The sequence below is a fragment of the Sprattus sprattus genome (genome assembly GCF_963457725.1).
Source record: "Sprattus sprattus genome assembly, chromosome: 18".
NCBI lineage: Eukaryota > Metazoa > Chordata > Actinopteri > Clupeiformes > Clupeidae > Sprattus > Sprattus sprattus.
The window spans coordinates 18,458,422-18,478,066 of NC_137916.1; the positions used below are offsets into that span (position 1 = coordinate 18,458,422).

At 44.6% G+C, this 19,645-nt stretch overlaps 1 protein-coding gene across 1 annotated transcript; it reads left to right on the plus strand.

Moving 5' to 3' along the window:
• Window positions 1-2,170: 2,170 nt before the first annotated feature.
• wipf2b (WAS/WASL interacting protein family, member 2b) lies at window positions 2,171-17,580 on the plus strand. The gene is made up of 8 exons (XM_080856396.1): window positions 2,171-2,228; window positions 3,284-3,396; window positions 11,899-12,031; window positions 12,426-12,533; window positions 12,915-13,643; window positions 13,927-14,130; window positions 15,021-15,122; window positions 17,044-17,580. Exons 2-8 carry the CDS (start codon window positions 3,334-3,336, stop codon window positions 17,082-17,084), a joined length of 1,380 nt encoding a protein of 459 aa, XP_080712522.1. The 5' UTR covers window positions 2,171-2,228; window positions 3,284-3,333; the 3' UTR covers window positions 17,085-17,580.
• Window positions 17,581-19,645: the final 2,065 nt, after the last annotated feature.

The window sequence follows — 19,645 nt, forward strand, 5'->3', positions numbered from 1 at the left end:
CACCTATAATAATATTCAATGCAAAAATCTACTGCTTCACTAGCTAAAGTCTTTATAACTAAAATTGACAAGCTGAAGCTAAGTGACTTGCTTTGTAACTAAATCTGTAACATTTCACTGTTAGCAGAGGGATAGTAACAGACGTATTTCAGGAGGACCAGAGGGAGAGACAATACAGGATGGGGTCCGCTATACAATATTAGGTTGAGAGAATGTGTATGTGTTGATGTGCTGTGAGTCATCTTGCAATTTGGGTCAAGTGATGACAGACAACAGAAACTAGCAACTAGTTTTGGTATCATTTTTAAATTAATTTTGCTAGTATAAGATAAGTGAAGGATAGATAAACACACGTTGTTCCCACTAGCCATCCAGACTCTGCACTATGTATTTCTGTGGTACAGGTTTGAGCACCTTGCAGCTTCAAGTTCCTGGGTGTCCACATCTCTGAGGACCTCTTGGACCCTTAACACCTCATCCATAGTCAAGAAGGCACACCAGCTTCTCTTTTTTTGAAGAAGAAGAAGTAGGTCCATCTGTCTCCTCAGATTCTGGAGAATTTCTACCGCTGTACCATTGAGAGCATTCTTACAAACTGCATCTCAGTATGGTATAGCAGCTGCTCTGTTGCCGACCGTAAAAGACTGCAGAGGGTGGTGAAAACTGCCCAACGCATCACCGGCTCCACTCTCCCCACCATTGAGGCTGTCCAGAGCAAGAGATGTCTGCGGAGGGAATGCAGCATCGTTATGGACCGCTCACACCCCAGCCACAGACGGTTTGCCCTCCTCCCCTCTGGGAGGCGCTACAGGGTCCTCTGTTCCCGTACCAGCAGGTTCAAGAACAGCTTCATCCCTGCGGCTTTCACCCTACTGAACTCTGCTCCATGGGGATAGCCGTCCCACCCCTCCACACACCTCCCCCTATGACTGTTTTCCTCCCTCCACCCTGGCATCCACTGAACATTTGCACTACACATGTATTTCACTTCACCCCCGCTCCACCCTGGCTTGACTGCCACACTGCCTCCTCCAGCCACTGAACATTTGCACTATACTTCACTACAATTAACTTTGAACTTAATACTTTGAATTCTGTCATATTCTACTTCTTACTGTACATATCATATTTATCCACTTATTCCACTTTACATTTGCACATACTCTGCACTTTTATTGCTACTTTTATGCTAAACTATATTTCATTGTCTCAGTACTTGTACTCTGTGCAATGACAATACAATTTAATCTAATCTAAAAACTTTATTGCCAACAATTTTGCCAAAAGACCCCAGTTACGTTGTTAGCCAGCTTTTGTGAGATGGGAGTGTCTGCAAGGCTTTTGCAGGCTAAATATGGAAGTAGCTTGCTAGTTTTGAACCAAAACGCCATAATGCTGCTTTAAATATTTTACAAAACTGACCATTCCACTGCCCACCCCAATCCACTCCTTATTCTTAACTGGGTCTGTTGCCAAATACAGCAATCTTTAACAGTTAGAATTATGTTTGGTTAAAGTTGTTGCAGCCAAGGGGGATTTCACACCCCATGTCATATCCCTGTGGTATCCCTTTGTAAGATATGTTCTGTGGCTAGAGTGGAAGGTAGCTGTCTTTTTTTAGATTAAGGTGTAAACATGAGGTTGAGAGAGCTAGCCCCTTAAGATTGTTTCCTGCGTTTTTTTTTTTAACGGATTTTTAAATGTAATAATCCTAGGTTCCACAAGCGACATGGAGGCCTATAATTGCACTGCAGTTAACAGCAGTGCACAAGCTACATGCAGGCCTATAACTGCAATTTTGCTTTAAGTGGCCTATTTTTTACAAACATATCCTGCCTCCTTTATGGCAGTAGGCCTAACCATTATTGAAACAGAATTTGTTTAATTAAAAGTCTTTATAAATGCTATCATGTGGACAATACAATTAGTTCTAGATGTTTCCATTCGCCATTTATCATCATTGATTTAACTTACGATGTCATGCATTACATTAGAGGTCCTCGTGCAGCTGGGAAAACGTGCAGAAATGGCATATATTTTTAAACCTTACATGGCTAACCCACAGCAACTTTTAATTTACCATATGTGAATGACGCGACCCGGAAACAAATACTTGCGAACTCTAGTGATGTTCGAAATCGAGGCTTCTAGCTTCATCTGAAGTCGTGATACGATGCCTGGGTGAAATCTCGGTTGTCAGTAGCATGATCGATATCTGAAATAGTCAGGTAATGTCATTCACACGTCAAATTCATCCACGCCATGCCATCAAAGGCTATTTGTTATACACATGTAACAACCGAGATTGCATTCTCACAGGCTGAGTACTTTATGTTAGTTTACCATAACGTCAGCTAGCTATCGTTAGCGAGCTAAATATGTTTGCTTGTAATGTAAGATGAGCAGCTGGAGACATTTGTTTATATGACAAGTCGGCCAACTAGTTTGTTTTATACGGAAGGTATACATATTATCTGATCACTTGGCCTCGGTACTTCTGCTAGGCTTACATGGTTGATTACTGATTACTTGTTTGACTTGAGTTTCTTCCGTCAGTTTGGCCCAACATCGCAAGCTAGATTGTTAGCTTTGATATTAGCCAGCAAATCTTTTGCCAAAATTCTGGCGCTAACATCAACCAGCCCTCAATCGTTAATTACAAGATGACAAAGGCCGATAAAGATATTTTATTTCTAGATGTTGTGGATTGTTCCCCCCTCCCGCTCATAATTTTCTTGTATGTGTTGCTCGGTTAGTGAACGTTTGTTTTGCTAGCCGTCACGAGAGAAGCTTAGTAATTTAGACAGCTAACCCGAGAGGTAGTAGTCGTATTCAGCAACAGACACAGTAACGTTAGAAAATAATATTTAATGGTATGGTCCCTCGAGCCATAGCTAGCCATATGATATATGTCAAAGACCGTGACCAGTAAGAGCGCAACATTAGCAGTAAGCATCGCTTCTCAATAGCGTAATGCAGTCGGCTAGTATTGTTGGTACTCCGTGGATTGTATTTGCACTAGACAGATTAGTTTAAACGACTGAGTGGGAGAGTGCAAATAAACTATATTTTCAGTTTTAAGGTAGATACTAACTATTAGCTAGGGAAGCCTTGGGTGTGGTGTTGTGAATAATGCGGCACGATGCGTAAAGGAAGCATCAGTATGTCAGTAGAAACGGATACCGAATTACCAGATTGAATCCAATTAATTAATTTATGACCTGGGTGACATTTGTTGTTTACGGATAGACACGGCTAATTCTATTTTGTTGTGTGGTTACAGGTGAGTCCTTCTTAATGTGTATCTAAGAGAGTGCCGCTGTGAGGGCTAAGATGCCGATCCCTCCCCCTCCCCCTCCACCACCTGGTGGACCACCTCCTCCCACCTTCAGCCAGGTAAGCATAAACGCTAGGTTACGTATGTAACCATGGTTCTATGAGTTTCGGATGACCGCCAGAGGCGGTGCTTTAAGCACTGGATGTCATTCACGTTTACGCGTAGTTCGAGTATTTGTATCAACAAAATCACCTGTGACCTGGGTGACGTATGCCTTCGCCCCTGTACTAAAGGCATGCTCCCCCAGGTCACGACCCTTGACAATCTTCTCGCGAATATTCCGAGTGACTGCCAAGCTCTGGCGGTCATCCGAAACTCATAGAACCATGGTTACATACGTAACCTAGCGTTCTATTTCGTTTCTACTGACCGCCAGAGGCGGTGCTTTAAGCACTGGATGACTAATACCAACCAAGTCACGAGGAAGTCTTACCTTACTCCAGCTGTAAGGAAGTAGGAAGAACACCAGCTGCCACTGGGTTATGAGGGACCACGTTAACCCTATAAAACCTCACAAATGTGTAGGTTGATGCCCATAACGCAGCTGTTCAGATATCTGAAGGGGGACACCTCTTAGGGCCGCCCGCGATGTACATACACTCCTAGTTGAGTGACCTCGGACCTGAGGGACCGGGAGACTACTGCTCCTATAGGCACAAATAATAGCGTCCACAATCCAACGTGATAGCCGTTGTTTGGATAAGCTGTGCCCTCTCCTCTGTCCAACATGACAGAGAAACAGTGAATCAGACTGGCGGAATTCCAGTCATATCAATATAAGCCCTAAGTGCTCTCACTGGGCACAACAGGTAGGGCTCTGTCCCTGCTCGTCATCCTGAGCTGGGGCTCAAGGCAGCCAGCCTGAGCGGCTGGTTTCAGTAGGATGATAATTCGCCTTTGGAAGAAAGGCCGGATTCACCCACAACGTTATCCCTGGGCCTCCAGGGTTCCAATATAGACATTCTTGGCTTGGCTTTCGTTTAGCCGATGCCATGGCCAAGAGAAAAGCGGTCTTCATAGACCGTTATTTCAATCCCACCCTCTCTAGAGGTTCAAATGTGGACTGCCAGAGTGCCCTTAGGACTATAGGCAAGTCTCAAAAGGGCACTGAGCTTCGCCGAAGCGGCCTTAGTTGTTGAGAACCCATTAGGAAGCGGGTCGCCAGCATATGGGACCCAACTGTCACACCATTTGCGCTACTGTGTATGGCTGAGATGGTGGCTGCATATACTTTCATGGTGAAGGCTACAAGGCTGCCGGGATAGCACATCCACAGCTGTGTTCCGAATGCCTGTTAAATGCATTGCCCCCAGGCTCAGGAAGAGTAGATAGGCCCACAGCCACCGCTGTTGGGGCAGCCTCAAGGATTGTCTGGCCTTGTGCTACCCTGGTGGTTTATCTGGTAGACCACTGACGTGTTGTCTGCTCTTACCAGGACAGCTTTTCTACCACTACTGGAAGAAAATGTTTGAGCGTCAGCAGGACAACCTGCAGCTCCAATACATATATGTGGTGTCTGTCAAACGGCACTGTGGCCGGGGCAGCGAGTATCAGGCCGGAGTGCTTAACCAGGTGTCAGCACCCGGGCAGCAACGGCTGGTTCAATATTGGGCATGCTAGCAAGGCCCTGGGCAGATGCATCTTGCATTATGGCTAGGGCTCTAGTCTCCTGGGAGATGAGAGAACCGTCTGGGATCTGCCCAGCATCTCTGCCGCTCCTCGATATATGGGGGCGAGGGCGGAACATTAAAAACCGAAGATGGAGATGCCTTTTTTAAAGGCACTCTGAGGAGAGGTCTGTATGGGTATAATATCCAACCCTAGACGTGTCATTGCCATCTTAAATGTGGGTCTAACTGATGTTTTGGCTTCTTTCGGAGCCCTTCAGTGAAGTGTCTCTCGTACCCAGGGAACTGGGATGAGAGTAATAGGGGCCTCTCTGAAGCCCTGGTGGAGAGAATATCCTCCTTGAGGATCTCAAAGCTGGTGACCGTTGTAGAGGGAGCACCTCCGAAGGAGACTGTAAAGCCGCTGTAGTGAAAGCACTAGCACGCTGTGCAGCAGGTTGTTGTAGCTTGATAGAAATTAGTTTCCTACTATATATTGGAAAACACAGTCATGGATTTTGTCAGTCATGTTTCAGGTTTATTCTTGAACGATGGCGGTTTCCATCGTGAGACAGAGGCTTGAAGTCACACACTCACTCACAGCGCTTCACCTTCAGCTTATCTAACCTACTCCTTGAAGAACAGGCTGTTATATACATAATGTTTAAGGGGTGTTACCAGCTATTCAAAATAGGCCATGGCTGCAGACACTTTTGTCTAAACCTGGGGGGGAAGGGAGTTCTCACCTCCATCCCCAGGTCTGAACAAAGAGCCCTCACCAAGAAATGTTTAAATGCCAATAAAAGTAATATATTTATACTAGGTATAAATAAGGTGGAATTATTGCAAATAACCGGTCCCTTCAAGCTTTAGAAGCAGAGTCTTATTTCTGCGAACTCCTAAGTCGAAGTGTCTACCTTCTGGGCAAGCGGATACCCTTTCCTGCATTTGCCCCTACCAGAGGTATCCCGGGAATCAGGCCTCTGGCGTTTGCATTGCTTAGGAGACCTAGCGCCGGAGGCGGTTCTGGCTCGTCCTCTGGCCCAAGAGGGGCCTGGCAACAGTGCATGTAATGAACATGTTGCAATATCTATACATAGATGTATTTATTTATATATATATATATATATATATATATACTAGTGATGCTCCGATCGATCGGGAACCGATCATGATCGGCAGATATTGGTAAAAATTGCTTGATCTGTGATCGGTGAAAAGCACTGATCAAAAATCCGATCACGTGACGTAAATTAATTGCGCGACTTTTCAACCTGCGTGCGCGGCAAACGGTCACTCAACAGCAGAGCAGAGCTTGGCAATGGCAAGCAAAATGAGTTCTCCCATCTGGAATTTTTTTAAGTTTAATTTCTACAAATTGTGCACATAAAATAGGGGGATGTTGCGCTGAACAGATCCCAAAGGGATCCGTATGAAAGCTATAATAGCCAATCGTTACAGATTGTCCGGTAAGAACAAATAATGTCAAAGTTCCAATGATGAAAAGAAGAACGGTATTTATTTTCGACACACACACTCGCAAGACATGAATTGGTAGGATGAATATGAATGACTGATGACTGTGGTTTCTACAGGAATGATAAATAACAAGACATATAGATATGAATCTGAATATATTACGGCTGTAACATGAAGGTGGATCTGTCCCTTTAACTCCGTGCTGCGTTACGGTGAACATTCCATTTGAGCGTTAACACCGGTAACCATTTGAAATAGCGGAATAACTAAATTATCTAAACAATAATAATCATGAAACAGTGAATGATTAAACCCTACATGAACTACTATCTATAGTGTACCTACTGTTGACATGAAACGGACTAACCGCTGGTTGATAGCAGCAGCCTTTATAACACCGTGCGAAATCTGCTAGATTATAGATAAGAACAACATTCCATTTGTTCACTTGCTTTAATGAATAACGGCAGTGAAATGACAATAATCCAACATGTCATGGGCAGCTAGAAGTGCCGGTAAGTTTACATCTAAGTGGAGTCGTTTACTTCCTGTTTCACTAGTTTCACTGTTTCAGAATAAAGGACCCTAGTGCAATATTCCCTAGATTATAGATAAAAGATTACCATTAGCCTACCCTGCCATTCTGTGATCGGCAGTGATCGGCAATCGGCAGATCATGATTTTGGTGATCGGTAATCGGTGATCGGCCCCAAAAATGCTGATCGGAGCATCTCTAATATATACACAGTATATGAGCAGTGGTGGAATGTAACGAAGTATTTTTATTTCGTTACTGTACTTCGTTACATTTTTACGTATCTATACTTTACTTAAGTAAAAATAATAGTGCATACTTTTTACTTTTACTTCGTTACATTTTGCAGCTATTATCTATACTTTTACTCCGCTACATTTCTACAATATGCGTCGTTATTCGTTACATTTTATGAACACAGTTTCGCCAAAATGTTGCCTACACAAAAATATGGATTGCGTTGCTTTAGGACGTTTCAGCCAATCAGGTGGCTCTATCAGCTCCAATGACAGCAGAGTGTGTATTTGGCACTGGCAGCACTACGGTAGCCTTGCCTGTTTTGCTTAAACATTCGACAAACAGCCTGACTAACAAACAACTTTTCAGCATGGATTGAGAGTCAGCCTCATCTGAGGACATGTTCAAGTTCAGAGGCCACAAGAACAACTCGTGGAGGTTTCAGTGCGTTTCCTGTCTACCTCAAAAAAGGAGTTGCTACCCTTCAAAAATTCGCCTTCAAATTTGGAGAAACAGGTCGAGTTATGCGGAGTTCTTGCTATGCTAAGTTAATGTCTATGACTTTTGCATATCGTATGTGGTTACTGACATGATTTTATACTGTTATCTAGCAAAATACATGTGGACAAACAGCAATAGCATCAAAATTACACGATTGTACCTTGATTATTTATTTAACGTAGCGGTAAGATAAAGCTGGAAGTTTAGCAATGTCAAGCTAACGTGAAGATTTGCCTTTTTTATTGACTGGTTATTGCCTGGCATGCAAACTTAATGCCTAGTCTTGGGTTACTCAATATGTTTTTTTCCTTCCTTTTCTGCAATCAATAGAGCATAAAACTCTGCATTGACCAGTTTAACAACTCCATTTGTTTTTCATATTTCCATTTTTTTACACGTTTACAATTAAATAAAAGATTAAAAGATACAAAATTGTGTCTTTATTGGTTTGGCTTAATGGTATTAACTTTACAAATAATCCCTGGTAGATAACTTGTCATCTGCAGAATTATAAAATAGAGTGTGAACAGTTTTACAGACAATAGGCCCAATAAGTACACCAACCTTTCCAATTAACAAATGTTGTTGCTTATAATTATTACTAGTAGTGACATCTGTAGAGGCATTTATTACCAGTCGCTATTTCTTTATCAAAATGGCACAGCCTAGACATTGAGAGACAACCTATTGCGTGAGTACGTTTACTTTTACTTTTAAAGTAAATTTAAAACTGAGTACTTTTTACTTTTTACTTAATTAGGATTGTTGATGTAGTACTTTTACTTTTACTTTCATTTTCCTGGGTACTTGTACTTTTACTTAAGTACTAAACTTCAGTACTTCTTCCACCACTGTATATGAGTGATATTTTACCAGCAACCTTAGCGAAAAACACCAGGCCCTGTTCAGATAGGCTACTGTTTAAGTGTGAACCCACTCCTCTACAGCCAGCTGAACCAAATAATAAATGCTAAACAACTGAGGTTTGCAGTCTATTATGGACCAAGCCTCAATATTAACCAAGCGCATTACACCTGATTGCGGCAATGATTCCTCTTACGTTACGTAAGGTAGGCTTCCATTTAAAAGCGGACCCAACGGTTAACAATTACCAAATTTGGATGCTTTAGAACTGAAAATGCGGGCATAGCCCATTTAGTCCCTGATCAGTGGGTAAACGTAGCCTGCTTATAGTGTTTAACACAAAGCCGATTGGCGTAAATCATATAGCCTACTGCTTTAGAGCGAACCCACTCTACAGTCATCTGAACCAAATAATAAATGCTGAACAACTGAAGTTTGCGGGGCGGAGAACACTCACCCACTCAAACTAGGCAGTTTATTATGGACCAAGCCTCATATTTACCACGCGAATTAAACTTGATCGCGGCAATGATTCCTCCTACGTTATGTAAGGTAGGCTTCCATGTAAGAGCGGACACACTCGTTAATAGTTATCCAAATTAGATGCTTTTAGAGCTGAAATTGCGGGCGTAACCCGTCAACACCAAACAGTAGGTAGACGTAGCCTGCTTATAGCATTTACCACACGCCAACAGGAGTAAAAACCCTGTCCTGTTTAAGAGCGGACACACGCTTTTAACACCATAGCTAACAGTTCCGCAAACATAGAACTGACATTTCGGGGCGTAGTACGTAGCTTTAACAGTTACCCAAACAGTAGGTAGCGACAGGAGTAAATCCTGTTCATTTAGCCTACTTAATTGAATGCTTATGGCGAGAACGCCGCTTGCATCTTCATCATAACAACGGTACAAAACCAACTATGCGATGATTTCCATCTCGCTTAACAAGTAGTTTTAATTATCAGCTATAAGGCGAGACACACCTTCTGATAGCGTGACACAATCAGCTATAAGGCGAGAAAACCCCTTCTGATAGCGTGACACGAAGCCGACAGGGGCAGGTAGGCTAGAACGCCGCTTGCATCTTCAAAACAACAACGGTACAAACCAAACTATACGAGGGCTCCAGCTCGCTTAACAAGTAGTTTTAATTATCAGCTATAAGGCGAGAAACATCTGTAGCCTGCAGATAGTGTGACATGAAGCCGACAGGGGCCGAGGGTTTCCATCTCGCTTAACAAGTGGTTCTAATTATCAGTCGTGAGGCGAGAACACCTATACTGACTGCCGTATCTCATCGTGACCGATAATCATATACCTCGTTTCCACCGGGGCCGGGCCGGTGCCCAATCTGGCACCAGTTCTTTTGTGTCCACCGGGGCCGGGCTGGTGCCGGAGCTGAAAATCGGGCACCGGCCCGGCTCCCTGGAGGAGCTGGGGCCAGATCGGGCACCAACTACGTCACAGAGGTGGGCGGAGTTAACCCACCAGAAACAGAAATTTACGCCGCCATTTTTTTTTTGCCATCAACCAAGATGATGAGTGAAAACGATGAAATCATACATGGAACATCGATCCAGTAGTGGACCATGGATTAAATAAATACCTCGATAGCAATTTATCCATCAACAGAAATGCAAGACAAAATTGAAAAGTCAGTAAGGAAAGCTAAAATATCTGAGGTAATACAAGGAGAGTCTGAGATAGCAGGGTTCAAAAGGACAACACACCTAATAACAAACACATTAAAACTAATAAAGAAAGCTTTCATCCATCAAAATGTGTTGGTTTGTCTGTCTTGTATACATTAAGTCTTTCAATCTGGTCTGTTGTTTTTGTGTGATATTACACTTGAAAAGTTCTTGTAGCAGCTAGCTAACTAGCACTCGCTGCTTGCTGTCGTGGGGTACTACTACAGTTGTTATGCTAATCAACTAACTCCCATCATGAGCTGCATTGCCTGCTCGTAGAAAACCCGTAATTGCATCATAAACTGAGACCGTGATGTAGTGCTGGTTTTGTATTGTGTGTACTGTAGGAGACGTGCCACTTGAAAACGAATAAAAAAAAATAGCTCTCGACTAAGCAAGTTTGTGTAGTAGCTAGCTAACTAGCTGCTGTAAGGTACTGCTAAGGTTGTTATGGCAACTGGTTAGTATATCAGTGTTGTAGCTAGTCAACTCCGGTCATGAACTGCATTGCCACTCGTCTGATCTACGTGAGAAAATATTGTGGCCAAGTAAACAGAACTTTAACTTTAGGTCGTATGGTACTACATGGTATTAAAAAGTTAAATATAATTTAAGTTTTTGTCAAAATGAATTTGCCTTCTCGCTGGAAGAAGACCACTCGTGAATAACTCACAACTGTAACATAAGAGCATGTCATAACATTCCATGAGGTTTCATTTTGGTGCTGGAACCGGCTCCGGCGGTGGAAACGCAGGCCGGTGCTGAAAGGAACCAGCTCCGGCTCCGGCTCTGGCACCGGCTCCGGCTCCGGCACCGGGCCGGCCCCGGTGGAAACGAGATAATAGGGAACTATTATGCGAGGAACTCACTCGTGCAACCAGTGGGTTTAATTATCAGTTGTAAGGCAAGAAACACCTGTACTGTAGCCCACTGCAAATGTTGATTTTTGATGCTAATCATAGTCTTAAGAGGGCGAGAATTCGCAGCTCTACCCGAAGGTTGCAAGACTACCAACGATTAGCATGATTACACTCACCTGTGGAGTGAACATACTCACCTACTCACCTGACGCGAGAAGAATTAAGGGTCGTGACCTGGGGGAGCATGCCTTTAGTACAGGGGCGAAGGCATACGTCACCCAGGTCACAGGTGATTTTGTTGATACAAATACTCGAACTACACGTAAACGTGAATGACATCCAGTGCTTAAAGCACCGCCTCTGGTGGTCAGTAGAAACGAAATAGAACTACACCCTTGCCATCAGCTTTGGGAGTGTTTTTTAATCACCTCTATAAGCTGTTCTTGTGCCTACTATATCTCCTTGCCGGTTCTTCTCTGCATAGGCATTTAACAGCTATTTGTATTGAAAGCATTAGTTATGTACCGTCTGCATATCCTTTCAGGATTTTCTGACAAACGCAGAAATGTATTGTTGTGAGATACATGCTCTGTGGTCTCTATAAATAATGTGTGCATTGTAGCTCAGAAAAGCAACCCAATGCATGGCCCGTAAAACTGGACAGTGTAGAGATGACATAAGCTATGTTGTTTACACACTGTGTCTACCGGTAGTGCCAGGGGCTGTGGTCTTCACCAGTGTATTTTACCCATGCCTAAGAAAAACCTTGCGCTCTGTTTTACCAGGCCAACACGACCCCACCCAAACTGAACAAAGATGAGGCTAAGGGACGCAACGCGCTTTTGACCGACATCTGCAAAGGGTCCAAGCTGAAGAAGGCTGCTGTTGTGAATGATCGGAGTGCACCCATCATCGAGAGTAAGCTGCTGATATAAACTCATATTGAGGATCTGCAAATGTACTTACGGAAAACATACGGAAAAAGTGGAAAAAAATATTTATCTAAAAAAACAAGTACATTTATTATGTGCATTGATTTTATGTTCCTTTTACCAAGCTAATAAGCATTTCATTTTTGAAGTTGCAACCCCCAGGTAACTAATATGTGGATGATATAATACATGTATACTAGGTCTCTACTGCTCACATGTTATAAAACTGAAAGCATACCATCACATACACGAAATCCACTGGCAGTTTGAAGATATTAATAAAAGAAAGGTTTTTCACAAGCCCCCATCCCCTTTGGAGAGATGGAGCAGAGAGGTGCAGCCGTTCCCTGATGTTTTGTTGATGTGTCCGCCCTCCGTAGAGCCCAAAGGAAGTAGTGGCAGTGCCAGTCCAGGGGCTGTGTCGGGTGCCATGCAGCCAGTGGGTGGGCTTTTCCAAGGAGGCGTGCCAAAGCTGCGACCAGTCGGAGGCAAGTTCCCTTTAGATGTCTACGTTTGTGGTGTTCTTAACTGATTCATTTTCCTACCTTAAATTAGTCTACCTGTTTGAATTACCCGGCTGGCGGGGGGGGGGGGATAATTGAAAAAACTAATAGAGATTTATACTTTAGATGGCATCATATTGCATTAAAATTTGTACCCACATGAATGGTTTTAAAGTATCACTCAAAGTATTCATCAAGTTGGTTTAATATGCCTTTTATTGATAATGGGTAAGTCATGAGATCGAAGACAGTTATTAGTCTTAAGATATTGATGGGTAAATGTTGGGTAAAGTGGTGGCATCTTTTGAAGAATGCGGTGGCTCGTTTAGTTTCTTAGGTCATATTAATGTATCCTGTGCTTTACAGATGGTTCTGTCGGGCGGTCAGCAATGCAACCGCCTGGCTCTCGTCCCGTGGCGCCCCGCCCTCCTGGTCGCCAAGATGAAGGCGACAGTCCCTCCCAGCAACAGTCGCCAGGGTCAACATCGCCCACCGAGCAGGGTCGCTCCCAGCGACCCTCCCTGCCGGACCTGTCCCGCCCCGCTAGTGGTGGTAGCCCCTCCTCCTCCTCCTCCTCTGCGGGGATGAAGCACAGCTGCTCGGCCCCCCCGCCGCCCCCACCGATGTCTCGCCGTGGAAACGCGCCACCCCCGCCCAAAGCTGCCACCCCTACCTCCTCTCCCTCCTCCTACAACCGCGAGAAGCCTCTGCCCCCCACGCCGGGGCAGAGGGGTTCCTCACCTGCCCCCGTGCGCGAAAATGCCCCCCTGCCACCTCTAGCCAAGCCCCCGCCCTCCCCGGTCAACAACCGCCGTCCTCCCACGGGTGGCTCTTCCTCTTCCTCTTGCTCCTCCTCCACCTCCTCGCTGGCGCCCCCACCTCCTCCATACCGCCAGGGTGTAGCTAATGGGCCCTCGAGCCCAGGCAGCGAGCCAGCCCCAGAGCTGCCCCAAAGGCAAAACTCCCTCAGCAAGAAGCCATCCTCTGCCGGCCACACCCCCACGCGTGCTCATGCACCCCCGCCACCCCCCTCCCCGACTCCGCCGGGAGGACGACCCCCACCTCCTGTACGCGACCCCCCAGGACGAGGAGCAGGTAATACCCCTCTTGAGACGGGCTCCTTCTTTTCTTCAACCGTCTCTCACTTTCTTTATTGCTTTCTTTCTCTTTCTCTGTTCTATGCTAGCATAATGTATTCCTTGATATGACAGCTGGTGTGTGTGTGTATGAGCTTCTCACTGATGTTTTTGCTTGTTCTTATGTGTGTGTGTATACGTGTATCCCCTTTGTGTGTGTGTGTGTCTGTGTGTCTGTGTGTCTGTGTGTCTGTGTGTCTGTGTGTGTGTGTGTGTGTGTGTGTGTGTCTGTGTGTGTATAGCTCCTCCCGTGCCCGGGCAGCCATCGCGGAATGGCAGGGAAGCCCCTCCTCCTCCGCCGCCCCCCTACCGGACGCACGGCAGCACCTCTGAAGCTCCCGGTCGAGGCAAGCCTCCCCCTCCCCCCTCCCGCACCCCTGCCGGGCCCCCGCCACCTCCCCCGCCCATCCGAAATGGACACACCTCCACTCCCCGCTCCTTCGTAGGTGAGTTCGTGCTCACGCCCTCCTGTCATCACCCGCATCTCAGTCTCTCTCATTCACTCATTCATCTCATCTGTGTGCCCTCTCTCCAGCCAACCCAAAACACTCCAAGGGACTGTAAACCGATCTGAAAGTGTGTGTGTGTGTGCGTGCGTGCGTGCGTGCGTGCGTGCGTGCGTGCGTAGGCATTTGGAGATGAAAGATATGGGTGTTTTTCAGTGAGTTAGTTGTCTTGTGAGGACTTCACTTTTGGATATCACAGCCTGTTGGACATCATGAGAACATTGAGCAGTTGACCAGTTACCACTAACCACTGAGGGTTTTATGTGTAGACTCTGAAACTCAGTATTTGCCACCATCTTAAAAAGCAAATTCAGCTTGTGGCAGCAGCGGTTCAAACTGTTGATTTTTCTGTCAAGAGAGAAGGAGATTTTCTGTCCCGGTGTGGCTTAAAAATCTCTCCCTGCGTTAGCAGTCCTGTTGGTACAGTACACAATGGCCAGCAGGCAGACTGATCCTTTTGTTGGTTGGCTTTCTGTGGGAGGAGCGATCCAGCCAAGCCAGAGCTTGAGCCCCTTCCAGCTTTTCCAGCGTCTGAATGGGGGGGAGCACTGGTCTGCAGCCAGATCAGGCTCAAGGCATGTGCAGGGAGTCTTTATGGGGCTGTGTCCCAAACAGGCCTCTGTGCTCACGCTTCCTCACGTTTCCTCACCCCGTGTCCTTGTCTCCTCCTGAGTGGCTATGAGCAAAAGTAATCTAGGGAGATTGGGTGATGTAGGGGATTTTGATACTGATTTAATGAATGTTTTGCCACTTTTCCTGTTTCTTTTACTCTACCTTCTTTCTGTCTGTCTTTCTTTCTTTCTTTCTTTCTTTCATTATTTCTCTCTCAGATGACTTTGAGTCCAAGTATTCCTTCCACCCTCTGGACGACTTCCCCCCTCCAGATGAGTACAGGCACTTCACTAAGATCTACCCCAGCAAAGCCAACAGAGGTGAGCCTCCTCGGCACCTGGAATTTTGTGTGTGTGTGTGTGTGTGTGTGTGTGTGTGTCTGTGTCTGTGTCTGTGTCTGTGTCTGTGTCTTTGTCTGTCTGTCTGTCTGTCTGTCTGTCTGTCTGACGTTAGTGTTTATATTGGATATACAGCCGCGGAAAAAATTAAGAGACCACTTCAAAATTATCAGTTTCTCTGGTTTTACTATTTATTGGTATGTGTTAAAGTAAAATGTACATTTTTGTTTTATTCTATAACCTACTGCCAACATTCCTACCAAATTTCAAATAAAAATATTGTCATTTAGATCATTTATTTGCAGAAAAATGACAATTGGTCAAAATAGCAAAAAAGATGCACTGTCTTCAGATCTCGAATAATGCAAAGAAAACAAGCTCATATTCATTTTTAAACTACACAATACTAATGCTTACACTTAGGAAGAGTTCAGAAATCAATATTTGGTGGAATAACCTTGATTTAAAATCACAACTTTCATGTGTCTTGGCATGCTCTCCACCAGTCTTTCACATTGCCGTTGGGTGACTTTATGCTACTCCTGGCGCAAGAATTCAAGCAGCTCGGCTTCTTTTCATGGCTTGTGACCATCCATCTTCCTCTTGATCACATTTCAGAGGTTTTTTATGGGATTCAGGTCTCGAAATTGGGCTGGCCATGACAGGGTCCTGATCTGGTGGAACTCCATCCACACCTTTCCTGGCCTGGCTGTGTGGCATGGAGCATTGCCCTGCTGGAAAAAACACTTTTCAGAGTTGGGGAACATTGTCAGAGCAAAAGGAAGCAAGTTTTTCTTCCGGGACAACGTTGTACTTTGCCTGGCTGAGGTTTGTAAAAGACCATAAGGATTGAAAAAAGCGGACTGGAGGGTCTTCTAGTTCGTCTTCTCTGATGAGTCCAATTTTCAGCTTTGCCCAACACATGGTCGTCTGATGGTTAGACGGGGACCTGGAGAGGCCTACAAGCCAGAGAGTCTTGCACCTACTGTGAAATCGGACTCATCAGAGAAGACGAACTTAGAAGAACCTCCAGTCCGCTTTTTCAATCCTTATGGTCTTTTACAAACCTCAGCCAGGCAAAGCACAACGTTGTCCCGGAAGAAAAACTTGCTTCCTTTTGCTCTGACAATGTTCCCCAACTCTGAGAAGTGTTTTTTCCAGCAGGGCAATGCTCCATGCCACACAGCCAGGCCAGTAAAGGTGTGGATGGAGTACCACCAGATCAGGACCCTGTCATGGCCAGCCCAATTTCGAGACCTGAATCCCATAAAAAACCTCTGAAATGTGATCAAGACGAAGATGGATGGTCACAAGCCATGAAAAGAAGCCGAGCTGCTTGAATTCTTGCGCCAGGAGTATCATAAAGTCACCCAACGGCAATGTGAAAGACTGGTGGAGAGCATGCCAAGACACATGAAAGTTGTGATTTTAAATCAAGGTTATTCCACCAAATATTGATTTCTGAACTCTTCCTAAGTGTAAGCATTAGTATTGTGTAGTTTAAAAATGGATATGAGCCTGTTTTCTTTGCATAATTCGAGATCTGAAGACACTGCATCTTTTTTGCTATTTTGACCAATTGTAATTTTTCTGCAAATAAATGATCTAAATGACAATATTTTTATTTGAAATTTGGTAGGAATGTTGCCAGTAGGTTATAGAATAAAACAAAAATGTACATTTTACTTTAACACATACCAATAAATAGTAAAACCAGAGAAACTGATAATTTTGAAGTGGTCTCTTAATTTTTTCCGCGGCTGTATATTGTGTGTGATTGGCATGTCATGTCAGCGTGTGAGTGTCCATTAGTGTGAGTACAAGAGAATGTGTGTTTCTGTGAGATATTGTGTGTGTGTGTGTGATGAGTGATTAACGTGTGTGTTTCCTTTGCCCTTGACAGTGATGAGAGGGGCCCCTCCTCTTCCCCCTGTGGGGAGGTGAACACTGTGAACAGTTGCCTGCTGACCAGGAGACAACAGTCTCTCGTTCTCTCGCTCGCTCACACACACACACACACACACACACACACACACACATATATATATAACTACACAGTCATAGAGATAACTAATCTGCGAATCACACACATTACTCACTCATGGCTGTGTCTTATTAACATACTTGTCCTAACCAGACAGCATCTCATGCAAACGCTCCCAGAATGCACTGGTCTCCATCCCCTTTAACCACATCAGCCCACTTGAGCACCAGCCATGGCTGAGGACCTCAGCAGGGAGACACAAAGATGATACAGACAGACAGATGCACAACTCTTATCTGCTCATGGGATTTTGAAGATGTAAGATGTATGTTTTTGAAGAGAGGGAGAGACAAAGGCCAATTATTCCTTTCTGTTTTTCTTAATGTGTTGTGTTGCCCTTTTTGACATTGCTGTCTTACCTGATGTTGGTGCATCCTTCAAAAGAGATGCTTACAAAGGAACACTATTCCTAGCCTGAGCTGCAGGCTAGTTTTGTTAGTTAGCTACCTTCCCTAGCCTTTAAAAGGCGTAAGTTGGCAGCAGCACCATTCCAAGCCATGGGTTATAATTTTGTCTCTTTTCGTTTAAGTTGTTATGATGATGTTTAGTGAAAGATTTTGAAGATTAAGCACTGTGAATGCGTCAGTCATCAGGGAAATGGAGGAACTTAAAGACTCTCCTGCTGAGAAGCTGACAGACTCATTAATGCTGCCACCAGGTGGCAGAATTTTGGAAGGACAGGGGAGAGGAGCACTCCCTGGTGGACAGAGAGGGCATTATCATTCCTTTATTATTGCTCGAAGAAGGACCGCTGAAAATATACCTGCTCACTCCCTCGCACACTTAGAAGTTTCAACAAGAGAGGGGACACGTTTTGATAAGGTACTCTCTTTGAAGACTAAGGGAAAAAAAGAAGTGCCAACGGAAGCAAAAACCCAACTGGAACATGTTATTTTCCTACTCAACCGGCCACTCACGAAACGCCAGACCATGCCAGTACCCATGAACTATGCATGCATGTCTGTAGAAAATGGAGGTCATCTAAGCAAAGGTGTCAAAAGTTGACCGTGTCATGGTATGTTGAACAGAGACTCAGAAAACGGGCCAGTGTTTGGGATGCACGGCAATAAGGCATAGGTCCCTCAACTGCTATTAGTATTTCCGTATTATGTGTCCAAACTAATACTTGTCAATCGGTAGATTACTCTAAACCATCTGCATGTGCTTCCAACGCCCCTTTGTACATGTACTGTGTATCTCTTTATATTTCTTTTTTTCATTTTCTGTTTTTTTTAATTTTTTTCCAAAATGAGGCAGGTTTGCATGATCCCAGTTATGCCAGACAGGCCTAAAATGGAGACTCTTGGATTACCTGTCCAATATCGGCAATGCTTTGTGAGTGTGTGTAGAAAGAACACTACTGTTACTACTGCTGCTCCTGCTAGTGCTACCAGACTATAGCTACTGCACATACTGTAAATGCTTGGGATGGAGCTAGTATAGAGGCAGCACAAGAAGTCCAAGTGTATTATTGTATTGGTGAATAATGGACAGACCCCAGGCTGTTTGGCTGTTTGGCCTGACCGTATGGGGAAGGGGCATGTGAGTTGAGCTGCTGCTGATGGGCAGTGTTGTGCTAAAGTGTAGTGGAGTCACTGCTTAAGGGAGAAGCACTCGTCTGTTATCTTTTGACCACTGTTGAAACTGCAGGCCAACACAGTGGTGCATTTGGGCAGGAAATTCCCTCACAGTATTTAGTTGTTGATGTTGTCATCTCAGTAACACAAAGAATACAGGCTTCATCACATCATGTGAAATATGAAGGAGCAGCAATTTTTGTTCCCAGCACTGAGAATCTTGCCAATTTGATAGATTTTCTTTACTCTACTCTTGTTTGTTTTTTTAATGGCAGAATGGAGATGTTTATTGATTCCATATGGTTTAAATTGATGCAGACAAATGCTGTTGATTTGCTGTTCATGTGACCAATTACTGGCATGCATGATCCAGATGAGTTTCCTCTTCTCTGCATATTCCGCCGTCTAGCCCACTCCTATTCAGTTGCATTCACTTCCTGGTTCTCAGAAGTGAATTGATCGCATCAGTGTTAGCTGCAGTGAAGTGTTCTGACCTGTGAGCCAGTATCCCAGCACACACCGGTGTAGACATGCTCGTAGGAGAAAGAGGATTTGTAGGCATGATTGGGAACCGTTCCACGACGCAGGTTGCTGTGCCTATGGTTCCTGGCCTGTGATCAAGTGTGCGATTGCCCTGTAATCTATTCCGCATACCATAATAATTAACCCTGTGTCCACCACCATCATCCTCCCCCACCCCTGCCAAAAAAAAACAAAAAACAAAACAAAAATATGCTTATCAGCTTTGCACCGTCTGTCACTTCCTCCCACCTCCCTGTTTGTGGTGGTAGGCTATGCCTTATACAGATCTACTGTAACTTGTCGGTACGTGATTTGTAAGAAAATAAACACTAATAATCAGACGAAACAAAAAAAAGTATATT

Excerpts from the sequence above, each read along its gene's own strand:
- wipf2b (XM_080856396.1), top strand. The coding sequence starts at position 3,334 with ATGCCGATCCCTCCCCCTCCCCCTCCACCACCTGGTGGACCACCTCCT. Across the intron at positions 12,032-12,425 it reads GAGTGCACCCATCATCGAGA|AGCCCAAAGGAAGTAGTGGC; the intron begins GTAAGCTGCTGA and ends CGCCCTCCGTAG. Across the intron at positions 13,644-13,926 it reads CCCCCCAGGACGAGGAGCAG|CTCCTCCCGTGCCCGGGCAG; the intron begins GTAATACCCCTC and ends GTGTGTGTATAG.